The sequence below is a fragment of the Lacerta agilis genome, chromosome 2, assembly GCF_009819535.1.
Source record: "Lacerta agilis isolate rLacAgi1 chromosome 2, rLacAgi1.pri, whole genome shotgun sequence".
In the NCBI taxonomy this organism is placed as follows: Eukaryota; Metazoa; Chordata; class Lepidosauria; order Squamata; family Lacertidae; genus Lacerta; species Lacerta agilis.
In genome coordinates this window covers 7076356-7092569 of record NC_046313.1, presented here as the reverse complement: position 1 = coordinate 7092569, position 16214 = coordinate 7076356, and the positions used below count along the sequence as shown (strand labels likewise).

The 16214-nt window shown below is 43.3% G+C and overlaps 1 protein-coding gene across 1 annotated transcript in view; it reads left to right on the top strand.

Annotated features, from left to right (window-relative positions):
* FAIM2 (Fas apoptotic inhibitory molecule 2) overlaps positions 1–16214 on the top strand; it is a 40742-nt gene that overhangs the window by 10869 nt on the left and 13659 nt on the right. Inside the window, exons 3-9 of the mRNA XM_033142643.1 lie at positions 4011–4111; positions 4931–4995; positions 5595–5611; positions 8783–8834; positions 12194–12244; positions 13418–13457; positions 14954–14991. Coding sequence (XP_032998534.1) covers positions 4011–4111; positions 4931–4995; positions 5595–5611; positions 8783–8834; positions 12194–12244; positions 13418–13457; positions 14954–14991 — 364 coding nt within the window. The remainder of the gene's footprint in view (positions 1–4010; positions 4112–4930; positions 4996–5594; positions 5612–8782; positions 8835–12193; positions 12245–13417; positions 13458–14953; positions 14992–16214) is intronic.

Here is a 16214-nt window from a genome sequence, read left to right as displayed (position 1 = left end):
ACCGAGGACCTTACAATGGGGTAAAATAACTTGGCTAAGCTGCAGAGCAGGGAGGCTAGCGTGGTGCCCTCCAAGTCAGGAATAATAGTCAGTACAGTCCACCAATAACTGTCAGCTATAGTCCACCAATAACTGGAGAGCATCATACTGGCTGCTTCAGCTATAGTGTAGCTAGCTGGTTCAAATACATAACTTCTGTACAACACAGCAATAGAAAACAGAGTGAGCCTTGCACCAAACAAGCAAATATTTACCATTTTAAACAGAATAACATTGGAAGCTGGCTGAATTATTTTTTTTTCCTTTTTCTAATTTTTTTTTTTTCTTTTAGTTTTCTCTTAAGATATAAATAATAAGACACAGATACGACTATGTGGGGTGTTAAATTTTATTCAGTAATTATATAATAGCAGTTGTAATACTTTGTTACCTTTTTCTTTCTTTGTTACCTTTTTTCTTTCTTTGTTAAACAAATGAATTAATAAAAATTAAATTTTAAAAAAGGAAAATTATAAAAGTTAATGAATATATGATTTCAAGGTTTAAGATAAGAAATTCAGAGGATATACCTAGGGGTTCCTGGAAGCACTAGTAATAGTAGAAAGGAGGAGGAGGAGGAGGAGGAGGAGGAGGAGGAGGATGGGGTAAAATAAATATGATAGTTAAGAAAATAGGCAAGAATGGGTTAAAATGAATAATTGATTAAATGGATAATAAGAGGTAGGAAAATTAAATATGAAGATGAACCTGCTTAAAATAGGAGTTAAAATGGAAAAAAGGAAGGAAGACTGGAGGAAGTCCCATTAAGATGTTAAGAAAATAATATAAAAATAGTATTTTATTGTTGTGTTTAACTGTTTATGTTATGTTTTGCTTTTGTTGTTGTGTGTTTGTTTTGTAATATTGGAAAATGAATAAAAATTATTATTAAAAAAAGGAAGTTAGGTAATGCAGCAGGTTGAATTCAATTTTCATTGTGTAGTGGCACCTTGGGTAAAGTACGAACTCTGTAAATGAAGCACAGTTGTATCTTGGCCAAATTTGTCCCTGGCGGGGATAGAGTTGTCACAATAGGTGATGTCAAGGCAGTATAGTCTGAGACAATTAAGCCAAGCTGAGGGATTTCTTCTGCATTAGGAGTAAAAGAGAAATATTCCCGGGGAGAGCCACCTCATATGCTCACAAGAAGACTTAATGCTCTGTAATAGGAAAAGCCTCGGCCCCACAGCTGAAAGATAAAGGGCTAACCTTAGCCCTAATTGCAATTTCTATATAGTCCATGATATCTATAGACACATATCATTTTGTAGCAAAATGTCTGTCATGATTGGCTATGGTGGAGAAGAGGCAACTGTACTGCAGTATTCCCTGGAGGCAATAAAATGTATTTTCTGCACGCATATATGTATGTTACCCACCATTACGCGGGCCCCTCTCAGTGGAGAAGGGATTTCAAAGGTACAGTCACTGGAATGCCTTTAGTTTTAACAACCTGCCCATGTATTAAGATCTTTAGAGGAGGTTCTTCTCCAGCTATAGGCGGAATACAATATGTATATAAAAAAGATGGGCCCTTGCTGTAGTGGCTCTTCAGCTACGGGATGCTCTCCTGTGGGAGGTGTGCCTAGCATCAGTTCTACATTCTGTTTGGCACCTTAAAAAAAAATTCAAAGAAATTTTTAAATATTGTTGAGTTTTTGGTCCTCTCAATTTTATTATGATTTTGTTGAGTTTCTTTTGAGTTCGTTTACATTATTTTAAAACTGCATTGCATATTTCAAGTGTTTGCGTGGACAGGCGGAGTCCCCCAACCCCCAGGTGACCCCCGAGCGTCATTCATCTCGCTCAATAGGCCGAGGGAGCTGGCATACAGCTTCTGGGTCATGCGGCCCAGCATGACTAAGCCGCTTCTGGCGAACCAGAGCAGCACACGGAACGCTGTTTACCTTTCCGCCGGAGCAATACATATTTATCTACTTGCACTTTGGGCAGCAGCTGGGACTGAACAATGAATTTGAGCTCATCCGTCACGGTGATTGAACTGCCGACCTTCTGATCGGCAAGCCCTAGGCTCTGTGGTTTAGACCACAGCACCACCGCATCCCACACATTAGTAGGATAGGGTTTGAAAATAAAATGAACCGCTATCAATGGCATCATATAAATCTATGGTGCAGTCTTTTTGGAATACAGTGTACTGTGCTGGTCATTCCATCTGAGAAAGGAATTGTAAAGTTGGAAAGGGGCGAAGGACCTTACTTATTTAAAAAAAACAACTAAAGTATGTATTGTTTTAGTTTAGAGAAAAACAATCACAAGGGGTACATGGTAGAGGTTTGTCCGTGTAATAACACTGAATAGGTGTTGGTATCTTGTAGTTATATTTCTTCAAAATCTTTAAATGTGGGTAGCATTAACAATTATCCAGGGATAACAGCAAATCAGAATGTTTATTCAAGGACCATGGAAAATTCACATTAAACCAAAGTCTGAGACAAATGAGATTCGCCTAATGATCTCCTGAGTCCACTCCCACAAAGGATAGGGGAAATCTAATCCAGTTCACATTAAAAAGCGCACTTAGCTAATTCACACTTTCTGACAACAACGCACAAACCAAAGCAGAGCCTGCCTTCAAAATTCAACTTCTCTGAATTTTGCAGCTAAGTAAGGTGTACAAAAAAAGCATACACTAGTGTAAAGTTTACACACACACACACACACAGCACATTTTGTTCAGAACTGGAAAGTCCTGTGAAATGTTCTTTCTTGGGACATTCACATGATCTTCAGAGTAAAAAATCCCCAGGCCCTGTGGCCTTTTGTGGCTTTGGCTAGAACTGGAACATGCAATTTTCATTGTTTTGCTGGGTTTGCTACTCCCCCCCCTTATATCTTTGATATATGATGCTGTCACCTGTGACATTGTTTTAAACTGTTCATCTTGAAGATGGTAACTTTCCATTCACTTCACCCTCAAAAGGGAATCAAATGTTGGCCTTTTCCCCCACCTGCAAAGAATTTGTTTTGTTCCCATTAACCAAAGCCACAATCTACCTAACAAATACTCCAGCTTAATACACTGGTGCAGTTCACACATCACACATGTTTTCTATTAACATGCTGATCTGGCCATTTTGCTTATCCCTGCTAGCACATGGGAGAGACAAACCATGACCTCTAGCTTAGAATCACATCTAAAGCTAGAGATCTGGCTTGTTTTGCTCAACATAGAACAAAGTATTGTCTTCTAAGAGACAAATTGGCAAACGTGGGTAGATCTTTATCTGATAACTGAACAGAATCAATGAAATATACAAGTCTCATTCAATGTTGCTGGCTAAAGCCAGGGAACATAAATGTTAGCCATTTTATCACGGTTAATATTAACATTTTCTAATGTCGGAAGAAAGCTTATGTATCAACAAGATGTACCGGTAAGTAAGTTTGGGGTTTTGTTTATTTTTTTGTTTTGCAAAGGCCTTTGGTTTTATGCAATAAAGTTCATCCATACCTGCTCCTTTTTGTGTGGTAGAACATTAAAAAAGGTAAAGGACCCCTGACAGTTAAGTCCAGTCACGAACGACTCTGGGGCTGCTGCGCTCATCTCGCTTTACTGGCCGAGGGAGACGGCGTTTGTCCGCAGAGTTTTTCTGGCTCATGTGGCCAGCATGACTAGCCGCTTCTGGAAACCAGAGCAGCTCACGAAACGCCATTTACCTTCCCACCAGAGTGGTACCTATTTATCTACTTGCACTTTGACGTGCTTTCGAACTGCAAGGTTGGCAGGAGCTGCATTGTGTTTTGTTAATGGCAGTTGAATATGCAAATACTGTCATAGAAAACATCATCTGACTTGCTGCAAACTTTGGGGAAACCAGTGACAGATTGTCCTGTGGTGTTAACATGCCTGGAAGATTTTGTGCTGCTTTGAAGAGACATGTGCCCTACTTGCCCCCAGGAGAGCAGTGGGGCAAAACATGACCTGTCTTGCTTTCCATCCTTTTCAGGTTCCAGTCCCAACTATGGCAGTGGATTTTCGGGGGACACTGAGACACTCACAACTTTCAGCTGGGATGACCGCAGTGTACGCAGGGTGTTCATTAGGAAGGTAATGTCTGAAACAGTCAACCTTCCTCCATACTGTGTGAAACAAGGGTGTCCAACATGCTTCTTGCTCCAGGCTCACTTATCCAGTTCTCCCTGTCCAGTTACCTGTGGGTGGGAGCGGGGCTGGAGACCTATGGGTTTTGATCCCATATAGGCCACAGGACTTTGCGTTTGTGTCACTGATGTGAGTATGTGTGTTGTGTGAACCCCCTTCAAGAAACATAGCTGATGGACAGGGCTATGCTTTGATTCCTAATGGCTCACATCCCACAAGGAAGGATTGTGTCAAACTGTGGGCTGAATTCAACTAAGTTGTTGCGCTATTGGAAACCAGCACAATTAGGCCCGCTGTTGCAGCAGGATTTGCCCCCTCCCTTTGCAATTGCTCAGGAGGTTTAGGACAGGGATGTCCAACCAGTAGATCGTGATCTACCGGTAGATGCCCGGCTGATCCTGGTAGGCCGCAGGATCCTTATCGTGTACAATAAGTTAGGGGGGGAAAGCTAAAAAAACACTGTGCAATCCTCCACCCAAAAAGCTCAACAACTCTGTGCAATACACCTACCCCACACATACTCCTCCTCCCTCCAATGACAATGGGTAGATCACTGCCAGTTTTTTTTTTTAATACCGGGAGTAGATCACAATCTCTTGGGAGTTGGACATGCCTGGTTTAGGAGAACCTCCACAATGGGTGTGGGGAGGAAGAGGGAGAATCATTTTTGCACTGATGGAACTACTGCCTTAGCTCAGAGTTCAATTCTACCTTTTGTTTCTAAGCGTCAGCCATGCTGATTAGACCCTTTCCCCCCAATTTTAGGTTTACACCATCCTTTTGCTTCAGCTTCTTGTTACAGTTGCCATTGTGGCCCTCTTCACCTTCTGGTAAGTCCACCGAGAAGCCTTTTGCTTTAAGGTGCCTTTTCTGCTTTGGCTAATGTTCCCTAATGGTAGTACTGCTCCCGTATTATTTCTTCCTGTGCATGGGGAATAAAAGGAGCAAACTATGCACGACTTTCTGACTTGTGGACTATCCTGCAAATGTCTAAGTCCGTTGACTTGTATTCAAGCTGACACACTTGATTGATGATATATTGTTTGTTGTTTTACTGTGTGTCTGGAGCCTTAAACAGAATGATAGCCAGACTACAGGAAGGTATTAATAGCTTCCCTCAAAATTTCTGGGATTTTTAACCAAAGAGGAGCATCCACATTGGCCTTGAACATTGCTTTCAGCAGCAGCCAATGTGGTGCCCACCAGATGCTGTCGGACTCCAACTCCCATTGGCCCCATCCAGCATGACTAATTGCAAAGGATGATGGGAGTTGCAGTTCACATTTGGAGGGCACCATCTTGGCTACCCCTGCTCTAGGTGAGAATTGGTAGCACCTAGGGATGGATGGATCTGTCAGTTTCTGGTTCTCTCAGGTTCTCATTTCTCCAATCATAAATTCACATTATTCCTAACATATTTTTGACTAAGGTACATATTTTCTGCAGGCAATTTCTCCTAATATAATGCATTTCTGTATGTTATTTTCACGAACGTATTCATTTTTATGTACATTTCCATAATATATGCCTTCTTTTGTAAACATTGGGTGCTTGGAAACCTGCACTGCAAATTTTGCCTAAGTACAAATTTCAAAGGGCGACTTGTGTTTCGCTTCTCGTATTGTTTCAGAAAGTGTGGATTTGATCAATTCGGCTTTATATGCAAACTGAATTGAATTAGTGGCAGCTCCGTTCAAAAGCTAGATGTTCCACCAATACGTAGCAAGAATGACGGGAATGTCATACATTAGAGTCTGTATAATCAGTGAAATTTGTTGAAAACATTCATAGCCTGTCTTTCTGCATGCTCAAACTGGCTCACAAAACTAAGATAAAATAAAAAAGAAAGATGGGTGGATGTCCTTTGTGCCTTTGTGAAGGGAGCACCCCTGGCCTTCATACCACACTGGTCAGGGCCCATGAGGTGGGGTGAAGCAGCTGCCTTGGGTGGCCAAAACCCAAGAGGTGGTGCCTCCATGCCTCTGTCACTGGCAGCGGTGCTGGCTTCCGGTGAGATCTTGCTGAAATCTCATGAGATCGTGGATGCATGAGATCCCCCTGGAAAATGCCGCCACCACTTCACGGGCACTGTTGTACCACCCTGGTAAGGGAGGCTTCAGTGTGGGGCAGGGGGACAGTGCGGTGGTACATTCCTGTTTTGTCTCAGGCAGCAAAACCCCTGCCCTGAGTGTGATAATTGGAGATCACCCTCTCTTTGTCCCTAGCAGCTGTTTCTTGAAGAAGAAAGCATTAGGACTCTTGCAACCCAGTTTGGCGCACTTTTATTCATAGCCTCGGTTTTCAGCGGCCACCTGTCTGATGCTCAAATAGCAGAGGTGGTGGATTCAAAGGCTTACCTGCATCAAATTGCATGTCACATGAATAATACATGGGTATCGCTTGAGACTTTTCAAGCCATTTAATCACCTGTCTACAAAGCCAACAGCCATTTCCCTGGAGTAGAATAAAGCGAATAAATTGATGTCATTATGCTGATTGTGATGCCCTCTTCAATTATTTTTGAGGCTGTGTGGAAACTGAGAGCATTGACCCCACCCCACCCCACCCCTTTCCTCAAACACTGGGTGGTTTAAGCGGTGCTTGCTGTTTTCAGGGTCTGACTCTGTAAGCACATGAAGCATTATATAAATGCCTCAGAATAAGCCGCTCCTAGCACTGCCGATAGACCATTCCTTTGCAGTGTGCTGGAGCGAGTGCCCCAGTTTCACAGCTGTCAACCTTTTTTTTTGTGGGAAATTCCCTTATTATAGCATTGGGAAACAGCAGGGAGGGTTGACAGCTATGTATATAGCAGTGGGGAACAGCAGGGAGTGTTGACAGCCATTAGCCTGTTACACAAGATACTAAGAACATTCTGACTAGACCCAGATCTGATATAGCCCTGTAACTAGACTCAACAACAGAGTGACTTGCTTTTTTTGTTTTGCTTTGTTGGCCAACCTTCCCGAGGTCACATGGCAGCAGTGGGTGTGGCCAATCACATTCTCATGCAAACTGCGTATATGCATGTACACACAGCCAGATACACACCCAGGACCCCTTTTCGGGTAAGCCACGCAGATCAGCTGATACTGCTTTTTTATAGGAATTTATGATATTTAAACAAAATACAAAAGAAAAGAATGCATACAAAATACAAACTACAAAATGCAAAACAAAAAAACTAATACAATACATAAAAACACAACTGAAACAACACAAAACAAACATTCAAACACCTATTTACTATTTTAATCTTATTTATAATCTTACTTGGAGGATTCCTCATGCCCCTCTTCTGCGTTCATTTCAAATATACTGTAGTAACTTTGTAACCACTTTAACTCTTCTTTTACAACTAATCTTAATCCTTATTTATCATCTTGTATCTATCACCTTATTCTTAACAGAAATACAAAAAAAAAAAATCACAATTCTATCTTCTTATATTCTATTTTAAACTAACATTTTAATGCTATCGCCTATAATATCCACTGATTTTAATTTCAGATATTCAGATCACCTGATACTGCAACCTCTCTGCTCATCAGATGATCGATCTGATGACTGGAAAGGGGGGATACTTTACGTTCCCATCAGGGTGCTGGGCTCCGCCAAGCCCAGCATTGTGTCTACCTTTATTTTTGTTTTTTTAACTTTTCTAACACTGAATTCTAAATTTTTGTAACCTGCCCTGAGATCTGCGGTGAAGGATGGATAATACATCTAACAACAACAAATTTTAAATCTGACACTAAAATTGGTGGGGTCTTGGGAGGGCCAAAAAAATTGCTGGGAAGAGGGTGGTGGATCAGGCTCCCTCTAGTTGTCCATATTATACACCAGTGTGGAGATTTAGCAGCAGAGGACACAATCTTACAGCCACAGTGTGGATGGGGAGGAGAGAGAGGCAAGAGGCAATGGTTGGGACAGGAAGGATCCGAGAACAGCGGGACCAGTAGTTCATCAAGGACTGGACCAAATTTGTAAATCATTTGAAAGACAATTGTATTCAATCAAATACGTTGGTGGGATTGCAAGAAGCTTTGCAAGGAAAGGTACAAAAACCACTGCAGATAATATTAAGAATGTATGATGTTTTAATAAAATAAAAAAATTCCTTCCAGTAGCACCTTAGAGACCTACCGTACTTCTTCAGATACCGTGCATGCACACGAAAGCTCACACCAAGAACAAACTGAGTTGGTCTCTAAGGTGCTATGGAAGGATTTTTTTATTTTTTTTATTTGTTTTGACTATGGCAGACCAACACGGCTACCTACCTGTAACTGATGTTTTAATGTTTTTATTTTAAAGCAATGGTTAAATGGTGAAAATGCAGAATTTGAAATGAAAGATAGAAAATCATAAGGAAGGTTTGAAGGAAGTCAGGGCCATAAAAATCCAAAATGTAATATAAGAGGAGATATTGCAATGGAAAGTATTATTGTAAAACTAAAAAATGATATGAAAAGAGAGAGGAAATGGTTGGGTGAAGGGTTTTGGCTTGGTGTGCCTCCTACAGGCCATGGGCAAGCAGTTGAGATGCCGGACACAGATGCTCTGCTCTCTTTGAATTGCTCTCATGTGCCTTGTCTTTCTCTTTCTTTACTGCAGTGAACCATCCGAACATATATCCAAGCAACCCAGCCTGGTACTGGGCTTCCTAGTAAGTACTGGCTTTATCTCAGAAATAAGCTTCGTCTCTGTTTACGTTCTTATTTAATATATAGGCAAGTTTATTGACGGACAGCTAACATCTAACTACATAGGAAAACAGAAGCAACCTTAAGAACAAGCTAAGGGTAGAGTCTGAGCTCCAACCCATAATAACCCCGCTCAAAATGACCCTATGGCTTCCGTGGCACTGGGAATAGTCACACAGCTGGGGCTCACCAAGTGAATGTGATGCTAGGCAGGAAAATGGAGCTTCATTTCATTTACAAATTCTCTAGAAAACCAAAGACCTCTTCCAAAGGTTTATACTAGCTTGTGGATCGTATAATTGGGAACATGTGTTACAGATGTATACTGTTATTAGTTGTGTTGTATGTATGTTTTAGGAGGTCTTTGGGGAGATAAAAAAGAGGGAAAGAAAGAGGCAAACACTTCCAGCCCTTTTTGGCCAAAAGTGGGCAGAGTCAGGTGCGGAGCTTTCATTAAGCCCCGTCCCATTTTAGTTGAGCACTGGAGATGAGGAGGAACCACCTTAGTGTGCAGTGGGAAAGAGTACAGGAAGAGGAGGGCCCTAGACATCTTTCCCTCTATGACTGAGTCCCTGGCATAGCTGTCAACTCCCCCCCCCCTTTTAAGGGAAATCCCTTATTCCAGACAGAGGGCCTTTTCGGTAGTGGCACCCACCCTTCCATCAGATGTCAAGGAAATAAGCAGCTATCCTATTTTTAAGAGACATCTGAAGGCAGCCCTGTTTAGGGGCGTTTTTAATATCTAATGCTGTATTGTTTTAACATTCGTTTGGGAGCTGCCCAGAGTGGCTGGGGAAGCTCAGCCAGATGGGGGTACAAATAAATTATTATTATTATTATTATTATTATTATTATTATTCCGAATAGGATTCCTCGCAAGGAAAGGGAAAAGTTGACAGCTATGGTCCCTGGGGGGAAAGAGTTGGGAGACAGCGGACCTAGAAGCAGACCCTGACCTGCTGGTTTGGACCTACAATAAACAATGGTTTATTGAAATCTCAGAAGGCAGAGGGGTTCATCATTCCCTCCCCCCTCTCCATGATCAGCAACAATGCAAATAGCAGAGAAATGCAGGAACAGTGAGACCATGGATAGGCAAACTAAGGCCGGGGGCCAGATGCGGCCCAATCGCCTTCTAAATCTGGCCCGGACGGTCCGGGAATCAGCATTTTTTTACATGAGTAGAATGTGTCCTTTTATTTAAAATGCATCTCTGGTTTTGTGGGGCATAGAATTTGTTCATCCCCCCCCAAAAAAAATATATAGTCTGGCCCCCCACAAGGTCTGAGGGACAGTGGACAGGCCCCTGCTGAAAAAGTTTGCTGATGCCTGAGTGAGACAAAGTGGGGGATGGTGCAGGTGTGCACAGTTTATGCCAGCCTGGCTTTTCTTGGCACAGCAGCACTAGAGAAGCAGCAGGCAAGGTGTAACGAAGGATGGGTAAAAACTAAATCTAAAATCAAAAAATCCTTCCAGTAGCACCTTAGAGACCAACTAAGTTTGTTCTTGGTATGAGCTTTCGTGATCTGAAGAAGTGTGCATGCACACAAAGCTCATACCAAGAACAAACTTAGTTGGTCTCTAAGGTGCTACTGGAAGGATTTTTTGATTTTATTTGTTTTGACTATGGCAGACCAACACGGCTACCTACCTGTAACTGGAAGATGGGTTGTTGGAAAGCAAAGAAGAAAAACTCTGGGGGGAGGGCCATGTAGCTCAGAGGTAAAGTTTAGGGTTAACCACCTTAGAACATGAACATCACACAGGAAAGAGGAGTGCCACCTTCTGTGCAACATGGTTTGGTTTTATTAAATACGCACAATCCATTGAACGCGGCTTTCGCCTACCAAGAACACACGGAACGCTGTGCAGCGACACCTTCAATTCATTACTTTATTGATGCTTGTGAAAATCTAGGAGCTGGACAGAAGGCATACCTTACCTAGGTGCAAATCTGCACTCTGGGAGCGGGGTGGGGTGGGGGTGGGAGGGAGTTTTATTTGCTGCTGTTGCTATGCAAATCTGATTAGGTTTGCAAAATAAATAAAATACGTTTTCATTTAAAAAGAACCAGGTTTAAGGGGTGGGGCATGGCAACTGTAAGTGCTTCCACCCCCTCCCATGGCTGTTTTTATTTCCCAGCCGGACAACATGCCTCAGCCCCACTGTTGCAAATGTAAGTGGAACCTGTCTTCTCAGTCACAAGCCATCTCCCCACCAGGCAGAAGGTGACAGTACGGCAAACAGTTTAGGGTTACACTCTACAGCTCTTCACATAGTGGAAAAATACTTGGAGAAGTTTTCCTCTCGCACAGACTCTCTGAAGGTTGACCTCCTGTTCCCTATTCAATCAGTTGTCTGGAGTCACTAATAATTCTCCACCAAGTTTAACTGGTTGGTTGTGTTGACCATTCCCCCCCCCTCCATTAAGAAGGGTGTTTTCTGTTTCTGTTGTAGCCCTTAGCCCTCTGGGATGTAGGCTGGGGTTCAAGGTGGAACTTAAGAGGCTTGAGCTAAAGTGCCAAGTAAGTCATAGATCCTCTTCTTTCTTCCTATGGGGAGATGGGGAGCCTGTGGTTCTCCAGATGTTGTTGGACTGCAACTCCCATCAACCCCAGGCAGCATGGCCCAATGGTCAGGGGTGGGAGTTGTAGTCCAACATCTGCTGGGGAGGCAAGGGTTCCCCATGCCTGCATTAACCAAACATCAAGAAGGGCCATAGCTCAGTGGTAGAACAAATGGCCCCAATTTCAATACTCTGGTATATCCAGGTGAGACTAGGAAAGCTAACATAAGAATAGCCTGCTGGATCAGGCCAATGAGGACACTGAGGTCCAGCGCCGAGGGCCTTCTGGCGGTTCCCTCACTGCGAGAAGCAAAGCTACAGGGAACCAGGCAGAGGGCCTTCTCGGTAGTGGCGCCCGTCCTGTGGAACGCCCTCCCAGCAGATGTCAAAGAGAAAAACAACTACCAGACTTTTAGAAGACATCTGAAGGCAGGCAGGCCTGTTTAGGGAAGTTTTTAATCTGTGACATTTTAATGTATTTCAATATTTTGGAAGCCACCCAGAGTGGCTCGGGGGACCTAGCCAGATGGGCGGGGTACAAATATAATAATAATAATAATAATAATAATAATAATAATAATAATAATAATAAATAATAATGGCCCATCTTGTTCAGCATCTTGTTCTCACAGTGGCCAACCAGATGCCCTTAATGGGAAATCTGCAATCCCACCCTACTTGGTTCATCTCTCTCTCTCTCTCTCTCTCTCTCTCTCTCTCTCTCTCTCTCCTCTCCCCTCTCTCCTCTCATTGCAGTGCCGTCTTCTTTATTACCTACTTGATCCTAGCTTGCTGCTCTGGACCCAGGTAAAACCCTACTTTTAGCGCATTCGATAGAGAAAAGGGGGATTTGTGTTCTCTGTGCATCTCCTTTTCTGTCCTGTTTGTGGGAGAGATCTGTGTCACCTTGGAAGTTTGGCTATTCTCATAACAGTACAAGCTGGTCTTCTAGCTGTCACCCTGATGTAGATCTTCACTCACGCCTTCTTCCCTGGCAGGGGTGGGTGGTACTGGTGTAATTTGGAGATAATGGCTCATGGGTTTGCCTTGTGGTTCATGTAGTGAACTAGGCTTGGATTCTGGTTTTGCATTGCACAAGGAGAACAGACCTTCTTGTCTGAAAGAGGCATGCCACAGTGCGGGAAATGCTCTGCTATAGTTAGGCATTGGAAAGAGAGGAAGGGAGGAAGAACACCATTCTCATCTGATTTCCCCCACTGAACTTGCCAATGCTTTTCAGTATATTGATGCCCTTGGGTATTATTCCCTCTAAACCCCTCTTTCCATCCAGATCCTAGCTGTTGTGCCCATTTAGCAGATACTATGCTCACAGCAAAGGGTGACATTGTTCATTTCCATGCCACAAATGCTTCCTTGATAAACCACACCTCGCAAGCCACTGTTGAAAAGGTATATGCAAAAGTGTCAGACCATTTGGCCGCCTTGAATTGCTGTAGAAATTGGAGTTCTTGGTAATACCCAGAATTCTACAGCAATTCAAGATGGCCAAATGGTCTGACACTTTTGCATATACTTCGCAAGCCAGAGAACAGATTCTGACTTCTGGGTATTACCAAGAACTCCAATTTCTACAACACTGTTGAAAAGGTGGCATAACTCTTAGTTAAGTTGAATCGGCAAGAGAAGCATTTGTGCTCCAGAGCATCTCGTGAGCGATAGTCACCCAGTAGAATTGTACGCATGTTATTCATAGAATCATAGAATCCTAGAGCTGGAAGAGACCACAAGGGCCATCCAGTCCAACCCCCTGCCAAGCAGGAAACACCATTAAAGCATTCCTGACAGATGGCTGTCAAGCCTCCACTTAAAGACCTCCAAAAAGGAGGGAGTTATTGCCCTGCTGCTATCCACCGTGCTTTAATTATCTGATTATGCAAGATGCCGTTGTGCAATTTTTCCTTCTAGGTTATGCTCTTTCAGTAACAATGCTTTCTTGGCTCCTTTTCAATTAACTCACAGGAGGTACTTCCCATGGAACCTGATCCTCCTGAGCATCTTTGTAAGTAGTATACCTGGTGCTGTGATTTGTGCTAATCTAAGGGGGTTTTAAGGGTGGCGCTGTGGTCTAAACCACTGAGCCTCTTGGGCTTGCTGATCAGAAGGTTGGCGGTTCGAATCCCCGATGAGGTGAGCTCCTGTTGCTCTGTCCCAGCTCCTGCCAACCTAGCAGTTCGAAAGCACGAAGGGCAAATAGATAAACAGGTACCGCTCTGGCAGGAAGGTAAACAGCATTTCCATGCGCTGCTCTGGTTTCGGTGTTCCATTGCACCAGAAGCGGCTTAGTCATGCTGGCCACATGACCCGGAAAAACTACAGACAAACGCTGGCTCCCTTGGCCTGTAAAGCGAGATGAGCGCCGCAACCCCAGAGTCGTCCCAACTGGACTTAACGGTCAAGGGTCCTTTACCTTTTAAAGGGGGATTTTACAGGAGCATCAGAGCCAAAGGAAGAATTAGGGCAGAAAAGGAAAGTGTTTATTGACGCAGCACATAGTTAAAAACTATCGAACACACTCCCACAGGAGGCAGTGATAGACACCAACACAAATGGATTTAAAAGAGTGTCGGAGAAATTCATGGAGGATAGGCTATCAATGTCTACTAGCCATGATGGCTGTGATCTGCCGCCACATTATGCCTCTGAATGCCAGTTGCTGGAAACCCGCTGGAGTGGAAATGTTCTTGTGCTTGACTCCTGCTTGAAGGTTTTCCACAGGCATCTGGTTGGCCACTGTGCGAACAGGATGCTGCTGCATCAAATGGGCCATTGGCCTGATCCTGCAAGACTCTTCCTATGTTCTCACGTCACGTTCTTAAAGTTGTCTGTCCATTTCCAGTGGCTGAAAGCCAAAGTCTGAAACCATTGACTCTGTGAAACAGCCTTCACCAACCTGAAACCCTCCAAATGTTTGGGACTCCCAACTCTCATCAGCCCCTGCCAATGGTCTGGAATGATGGGAGCTGTAATCCAGCAATATCTCTGGTTGATTAAGCACAAATCCTATCATCCCTGACCATTGACCGTGCTTTCTGGGCTGCTGGGAGTTAGAGTCCAACAACACACAGGGAGCCCAAAAATCACAAAGGTGTAGACAAAGGGTATATAATTTTTGGGGTAAAACAGTGCCTCAGTTAGAGAGCCCAGCAGCAAAGAAGGCTGGGGGTCTTCAAGAGTTTAATAGATTGAAGGATTTTGGCAGCACAGCTTGCCATGCAGGGGTGAGGAAAAAATGCACCATCTGAAATTCCCCTGCAATGCAGCTATTAATGAATAGTTCTCTTTGGCTTTTGGCCTGCTTATGACACCACAGAGGAATGAAATACCCAGTGTAAACCCATCATTTATGCACTATTATTGCTTGGTGGGTCACAAGTTCTTTGAGTTTGTCCTCAATAAGGACAAACAGCATGCGCTTCCGGTAACATCTGGTTGTGCCTCTTTCCCTAACACTCATCTCCTGCATATGAAGATAACCAAATGTCTTTCCTTCCACAGACTCTTTCCATGGCTTATCTGACTGGGATGCTCTCCAGGTAGGTTGATCACAAGAAGAGACTGCATCCTTGCCATATTTCTTCTCTGTGTGAGATTTCATTCTTTGGCCTCACCCTCTGACGTTTCATTAGAAAGTCAGAGCATGCTTATTTACACACACCGCTCTCTATCCCAAGGGTGGCATGTTCCATTTTGCTGCTTGAGGTTCTCATATTGTTTTGAAAAGTGCAAATTTGATAGATTCAGCTTCAAGCATGAACTGAATCATTTCCCCCCATCCCTACTTGTGGTCCAGTCATGTACATTTGTCATTCCCCGCCACCATGCTGTAACAATCTCATGCACAGGTGCATCATGAATTTTCATTGTTTTATTTTTGTCTGATGGCCTGTCAGTGGTAGTGGAAGGACAAAACAAAGGCATTAGTTGCTCATGGTTTCTAGAGCAATCAGCACATTGCAGCAAGATATTCTGCTGTTGCAAATACAAAACAAAAGCATATGTCAATTTGGGCTGTCCTTGATTAAGGCTGCAGTCCTAACCCCAATTACCTGGGTGTAAGCACTGAATTAAATAGGACTTTCTTCTTCTGAGTAGTCATGTTTAGGATTAGATTGCAATGGGTGCATTCTTCTTAGTTTTTATCACCATATTTGAAGATGGGGAAATACTTTGGGAAGCAGTTGCTTTGCTGGGTGCAGGCTAAAGATTCACTTAGCTGAGCTCCATTTGTCCAGCCATGACCAACTTTATTATCATTAATTATTTTTGTGTCTTTGGAAAGCTTACAAGGCAGGTGGGGAGGTGATGTTGGGCATCCCTGTTATGTTATTCTCAGCATGTGGTTCTCAGAGTCCCTGCCCAAGGAGATTCCTCTGAGGTCAGCAGTGGTGGCTCAGTGACATGGCATCTGCCTTTGCATGCAGAGGGATGCTAGGATCCATTCTTGGCCTCTCCAGTTAGAAAAGCTTGGGTGCCAGGTCTGGGGAAGACCCAAGTCCTTGAATAACCACCACTGGCTGGTATTGTACAAGGCAGGTCTAGATGGACCGATTGTCTGACTTGGTATAAGGTAGCCTCATAATTGCATATGTAGAGGTATCATTATGAGGCCCTATTCCTCAGAATGTGGATAATTCAGATATTTTGACAACATCTGTTCCTTGTGCTCCTGAGCAACATGTACAAGTTGGCTTTCCTCTTCCAATTTAATTTCTTGATCAGAATCCAAAGTTTCGGGTTAGTTTCTAAACCAAATGTG